Source organism: Stegostoma tigrinum, chromosome 5 (genome assembly GCF_030684315.1).
Source record: "Stegostoma tigrinum isolate sSteTig4 chromosome 5, sSteTig4.hap1, whole genome shotgun sequence".
In the NCBI taxonomy this organism is placed as follows: domain Eukaryota; kingdom Metazoa; phylum Chordata; class Chondrichthyes; order Orectolobiformes; family Stegostomatidae; genus Stegostoma; species Stegostoma tigrinum.
In genome coordinates, this window is record NC_081358.1 from 21,291,568 (window position 1) to 21,298,656 (window position 7,089).

The 7,089-nt window shown below is 45.7% G+C and overlaps 1 protein-coding gene across 1 annotated transcript; it reads left to right on the forward strand.

Moving 5' to 3' along the window:
- The first annotated feature begins 288 nt into the window (after positions 1-288).
- Positions 289-4,506, forward strand: zbtb14 (zinc finger and BTB domain containing 14). The gene is made up of 2 exons (XM_048529910.1): positions 289-457; positions 2,817-4,506. The coding sequence occupies exon 2, from the start codon at positions 2,823-2,825 to the stop codon at positions 4,146-4,148; it is 1,326 nt and encodes a 441-aa protein (XP_048385867.1). The 5' UTR covers positions 289-457; positions 2,817-2,822; the 3' UTR covers positions 4,149-4,506.
- The last annotated feature ends 2,583 nt before the right edge of the window (positions 4,507-7,089 follow it).

Sequence of the window (7,089 nt, forward strand, 5' to 3'; positions counted from 1 at the left end):
GGGAAGAGTGGGGGGGAAGAGTGGGGGGGGAAGAGTGGGGGGGGAAGAGTGGAGTGGGGGGGAAGAGTGGAGTGGGGGGGAAGAGTGGAGTGGGGGGGCAAGAGTGGGCGATGAGGGGAAAGTGGGAAGAGCGGGACTGAGAGAGACATGGACTGGAACCGCCCGCCACCACTTTCCCGGAGACTGATTGGTGCAGGTTTCACCCCCGGGGCCAAAGGACGGGCCCGCCCCCGTGCGTGCTCCCGCCGGACTCGCCCCCGTGCGCGCCTGCGCCGCGCGTCACTGTGCGTCCTCCAGGAGCGCGCTCGGGCGGAGCGGCCGCCTCAGACAAAAGTCGGCGCCGAAAAAAGCTCGCTCCCTCGCTCGGTGCGGAGAGCGTGTGTTATTTCCCCCCCGGGGGGGGCGCGGGGCCGTGCGGGAGCCGGGAGGTGGACCAGGCCCCATCCCCCGGAGTCAGGTAAAGGGGGAGGCGGGCTCTGTGTGTGAGACACCCCCCCCCCCCCACGGGTCGGGGTGGTGGAAGGATCGGGGCCGGGAGTGCGCGCACCAGGCGGAAGGACGGTCCCCCCCGTCACCGAGAGCCTGCAGCCTCCGGGAGCGGGAAAGCCCGCGGTCTTACGGGAGAGAGCTGCGGGCGCGGCCCCGGTCTCGGCCTCCCGCAGTGCGCTGGGCCTGGAAAGGGGGGTTGGGGTGGGGAGGAGGGAGCGGGATGTGACCCCCTTCCTTCCTCGGTGCACAGACCTGGCGAAAATAAAACATAAAACCTCAGGCGCGGGTTGTCGGTGTTCGCTGTTTGCTCCGGTTTAACAAACATCCCTCACCCACCCACGAAACATCCCGATATTAATAACCGAGGGACCCACCGTGAGACAGCGACCTTCCTGGTTGTGGGGGGGGTGGTGGGCGGTACATGGCGCCGCTTTGTTCATTTTCACAGCCTCCGGGACGTGATTAACGTCAGATCACAGCGAGCGGCGGGAGCGAGCTCGAGACACCGACAGAGAGAGAGAGCGCAAGAGACAGCGCGCGAACCCGGGCCGCAGGCGGGAAGCGCCGCCCCGCGCCCGGGAGCTGCTGGCGGTGGCGGGCCTGTGCACATCGTCTGCAGAGTGCACAAACACACGCAGAGCAGTCCGCTATGCGGAATGCACCACCGTGTATACACGCACACACACACACAGCGCAATCCTGCCCTGCAGAATGCACCACCCTACATACACAGAGCAATCCCGCCCTGCAGAATACGCCCCTCTACAGGCACACAGCAATCCAACCTGCAGAATGCGCCACCCTACACACAGCAATCCTCCCTGCAGAATACACCCCTCTACACACACACAGCAATCCTCCCTGCAGAATACACCCCCAGTCTCACTTGCAGAGCAATCCGCCGGCAGAATGCACCCACACACAGAGCAATCCACCCTACAGAGCACACTATCCGCGCTTGCACGTGCACACATACACAGAGCAATCCGGCCTGCAGAATGGACACTCGCGCACAGCAGTCCGGCCTGCAGAATGGACACTCACACAGCAATCCACCTGCAGAATGGATGCACACACAGAGCAATCGACCCTGCAGAGTGCAGCACCCACATACACACACAGCAAATCCACCCTGCAGAATGCATGTTCACCACACACACACAGCAATCCATCCTGCAGAATGCACCCCCAACACACACATGCCCACACAGCAATCCGTTTGCAGAATGTGCACGTGTGCAGCAATCTGCCCTGTAAAATGCAACCCCCGCCCCCCCCCACACACACACACTCACACACCGAAATCCACCCTGCAGAATGCTCCCCCACACTCAGCAATCTGGTATGCAGATTGCATACACACAGCAGACCGCCCTGCAGAATGCGCACATGCACAGCAGTCTACTGTGCATAATGCACCTACACACACAACAGACCTCCCCCCCGCCCCGGCAGAATGCGTGCACACACATACATGCACAGGAATCTGACATGAAGAATGCGGCCACACAAACAGCAATCCACCCTGTAGATTGCGTGCACACACACACACATAACCCCACACACACACACAGCTGACCACCCTGCAGAATGCATACACACGCACATGTACAGCAGACTGCCTTGCAGAATGGCACACACACACAGTAGTCCACCTTGCAGAATATACACACAGACACATGCACAGGTCAGTCTGTCTTGCATAATGCCCACAAATGGAGCAATTTGCCCTGCAGACTGCACACCAGTATGCATGCACACAGCACACTGTCCTGTAGAATGCACACACATATACACACAACAGACCACACTGCAGAATGCCCACATACACAGATCAGTCCACCCTGCAGAATGCACACAAACACACACACAGCAGTCTGCCCTCCAGCATGCACATACAGCTATCCCTCTGCAGAATGTGCACACGCACATACACAGCAGTCTGCCCTGTTGAGTGCACATACAGCGATCTGCCCTACAGAATGTGTGCATGCGCACACACACACACACACCTGCCCAATAGAGTGCACACACATGCAGCAATCGCCCTGCCCGACACGTGCACGCGAGCGCTCACTCACTCACCCGCTCAGTCTCTCAAAGAACAACTGACCTGTAGAATACACATACACACAGACATTGAGAGCAGTTACTTCACATGGGGAGAAAAAACACCATGCTGTGCCTCTGTTTACTCCACTGTACACAAAATGGGCTTTGAATTAGTCAGTGACATTTTACATTCTAAATGCATCTTGTTTATTGACTAGATGCAGAATCTTAGATTGCATTATTTTTTTAAAATTATTTTTGCCTATTGCTTACAGTGCACAATGGGTGAAGTTGTGAAATACGTTGATGATGAACATAAAAATGCATTTCTGAAGACCCTGAACGAACAACGATTAGAGGGAGAGTTCTGTGACATAGCAATTGTGGTAGAAGATGTTAAGTTCCGAGCACACAGATGTGTTTTGGCAGCTTGCAGCACTTATTTCAAGAAACTGTTTAAAAAACTGGAGGTTGATAGCTCTTCGGTGATTGAGATTGATTTTTTGCGGTCAGATATATTTGAAGAAGTGCTGAATTATATGTACACTTCCAAAATCGCTGTGAAGAGAGAAGATGTAAACCTGATGATGTCTTCTGGACAAATACTTGGAATAAAGTTTTTAGATAAACTATGTACTCAGAAGCGTGACGTGTCTCCTCAACAGAACACACCTCGCCGCAAAAGCCGTTATCCTTATAGTATAAGTGCTAAAATCCATCGGCCCTCTGTGAATAGTACTGATGAGGAGATAGAAGAAATTGGAGATCAAATTGAAGCCCAATCGGAAGAGGCAATAGATGAAACCGTACCCAATCAGGATGATGGGAAGACCCAAGCAAATGGCCTGCGGGTTCAGGAAGCCATTTTAAAAGAACTTGGAAGTGAAGAAGTTCGTAAAGTCAGTTGCTTTGCTTCAGAAGTGGAAACCATTGAGACAAGTGAGCCAAAGGATGTAACTCCTCAGCCTCCTCCAACTCTTGCTTTCAATGACAGTATGAGTGGAGTCAAGGAAGAACAGCCACCAGGCTGGACAGCAAACACTGATGTGAAGTTTGAATATTTGTTGTATGGGGACAGGGAACAGTTCAGCTGTCAGACCTGTGGCAAGACTTTCACCGATGAAGCCCGTTTGAGGAAGCACGAGAAGTTGCATTCTGCTGATCGACCATTTGTGTGTGACATCTGCTCAAAGGCCTTCACCACACAAGCTCACTTGAAAGAACATCTCAAAATTCACACAGGTTTTAAACCTTACGGGTGTGATGTATGTGGGAAATCTTTCATCCGAGCACCTGACCTGAAGAAACATGAACGTGTTCACAGTAATGAAAGACCCTTCGCTTGCCACATGTGTGACAAAGCTTTCAAACACAAGTCTCACCTGAAAGATCACGAGCGGAGACACCGAGGTGAAAAGCCATTTATTTGTGGCTCCTGTACTAAAGCTTTTGCCAAAGCCTCGGATCTGAAGAGGCATGAAAATAATATGCACAGTGAACGTAAGCAAGTGCCTACGAGTGTGATTACGAGTGAAACGGAGCAGTTGCAAGCTGCAGCAATGGCTGCTGAAACAGAGCAAAACCTGGAAACTATAGCTTGTAGCTGAGGCTAAATTAATGTAACACTGGTTTCCCTTTTCCATTTTGTTCTGTAAAGGGCTCCTATGAAATATAGATGACTGCATTAATAAATGTGACCTTCTTTAAATTGGTCCTTTTCACAATTACTGAAAAATCTTTTTGATTTCTGTGTATATAATCTAATATATGTAGGCTAAATTGTTGCACTGTATGAGGAGTTACTAGGGTGGCCATTTGGGACAACAGGAAAATTTACAGAATTGAACATTTGAAATGTTATAAATGCTTTAATCCCTGTATAGTGCAATAATGTATTTATTGCATGCTTTGTGTTGCAGTTTTAATTTTTTTTAAATAAAGTTACTTTTAACGTGTGGCCTGCCATTACATTTGTTTTGACTTTATTTGGTTGTAACAAATGAACCACTAGGGTCAAAACGCTTCAGGAATAAGACCAAAGTATTTGTGATACCTATTCTTTTGAATGGACATCTGCCCAGAAATGCATTGCTAATTTAGTTGGAGCTATTTTATGCCTGGTTTTTAAGCATTCTTAACAGAAAAGAACGATTATTAGTGTCTTTTTTGTACCACTATTTCTTTTAAATAAGTTTCTCTTAAGGGATGCAAAGACAATTTTTATATAGTATATATCGCATGTTGGTCTTACTTTGTCGGCTAATGGTACAATTGTGTATGATCTGACTCCTTTGCTTCACGTTTAATCTATAATGGCAAAGTAAAATAAGTATCAATTGATGTTTGATGTTTTTAACAGAATATATGATGTAATAAAAAATTGTATGTAGTATTTTCTCTGTTAAATTGAATTTTGATTGTAGTTTGCAAAAATAACCAGAGTTGAAAACAGCAAAGTTTCTGCCTTTAAAAAAATCTACCAGATCTTTAAAAAGGCTTTGAAACAAAATCTTGAGCTCTAGCAATTTAACATTGGAATTATGCTGCTCTTAATACTCTTCCCGGCACTTGAGGAAACTCTATTTGAAGCAGTTATTTGATAATTCCTATGGTGACTTTTTAGATTAATACTTGTCTGTAAATATTTTTAAGTAAAGCTGAATAATTGTAAAATTTACTGTTAATTTAGACTTTGGATTTAGTTGTTGTGTCCAGCTCAGAGTTTAGAAAATATGATTAAAATGTTCATATGTATGCAAATTTTTGAATGAACTATGTAACATGCTGGTTTAAGTTGAGACCAGCTAATGATACAGGTCACATATATCAATGTGTTTTCACTCTAGTCTATGCCAGAGTCTGTGTTCATTTGTTATGCCTGTAGGAAAGTTTTGTTAGCAATGTGCTTGCTCTGAAATTAGTTGTCAGTGTTTTGACATGAATATTTTGTAATCAACACAATACATATAAAGTTGAGTTGGGTTATTAGAACATTTTCTATTTTATAATCGGTTAGATCAGTGTTAGATTAAAATTAACTTGCCAGTCTCAGAAAATTTACTCTTGTCTTAAAGAAATGTCTTTTGCAAATTAAAATGTAATATTTTAGAAAAATGTGTCTTTTTTTCAAACATGCATTTCACATGTGACAAATTTATCACCAGTGTCATATCACCACCCTCATATCCTAGCTGAATCCATCATAATAATAACTGCACAAGCTACAGAAATTCTGTAGGTGCAAGATCAGCTCAGCAGTTGTATTTACTGAAGTAATGATTCTTGACCGCTACACCTACAAGACACAAATCGGGAATCTATTGGGAATGCTGTATATTCCTATCTGGATGAGTGTAACTCTAACAACGCTCAACATCAGCACCATTCAGGACAAAGCAGTCAGCTTGATCAGCAGCCTCCAGCCTTAAAATATGCAATCCCTCAACAAATGACATGCTTTGATTGCAATATGTACTATTTGCAAGAAGAACCTCCTAGACACTCAGTCCTAATTTTCATTTCCAAGTTGCATACGCAGAATCAAGGGAAATAGTAGATTTGTGAATTTGAACATTTTTTTTTCCAACTCAGCCTGGCTCCCAAACTAAAAAATCCTTCTTGTGACTTTCAGTCCACTAGGGCCGGCTGAATTGAAAATCAGATCAGGTCGCCTCAGTTCTTACTGCAGATTGGATAGAAAACCTACCTCAGGGCTTTATCACGGTGGTCAGAGTTTAAAAATAATGGTTGAAATGTGAACATCCTTTCCCATTTGCCTTCACAAATTCCCCACACCAAATGTCCCTCTACACTTTATAATGTCTCCTCATATCCCTTGTGCCACCCTATACCATGTATCCATCTTCAAAATCCTTTTGTTGCTTTCCAGTTATCTGCCAATGCTTTGCACCTGCATGAGCTAGGGACTTTTTATAGCCACTATTCCAATTGCACCTGCTGTAAAACACAGTTTAGCCCTTTGTCTGAATGCCAGTTTACCTCATATTTCAGGAGGCATGCTGACTACAGTGATTCGACTGCTGAAGAAAAATGACATGTTGGTTATGTAAAAAATAAGTACTTTGTTCTTTATGAAAACAAACACTCCAGTTAACTGTGAAACTCTTCCATTCCTAATCCTTTACGTAAGCAAACATTTCCATTCACTAAGTTGTTTGAGCTGCCGTTCAGAATTCTAACTTGATATGTATTCCCTTTATGAAAGATACAGTTTGGGAAATAAATCCTTCAATTGTTTAAGGTGGACACTGAAGTACCTTAGACTTTTTAAAACTCCACTTTTCTATTTGGTCAGTTGCTTAACAACAGTGTGGTCCCGGTGATTTTGTGCACCTTTAATGCAAAATACCAAAAAGTTCCTTCCATCATTACTGTTCCCAGGACCAGATTCAGAGATAACCCAAATAGCAGAAACATCAAACATTCTTCCAACCTTCGTTCATCTGACCTGCTCCCAATGCCTCTACCCAACCCAATGCTCCCTCAAATCTCTATGCCAACTTCTCACTCACCTGTTGTATCGCTCAT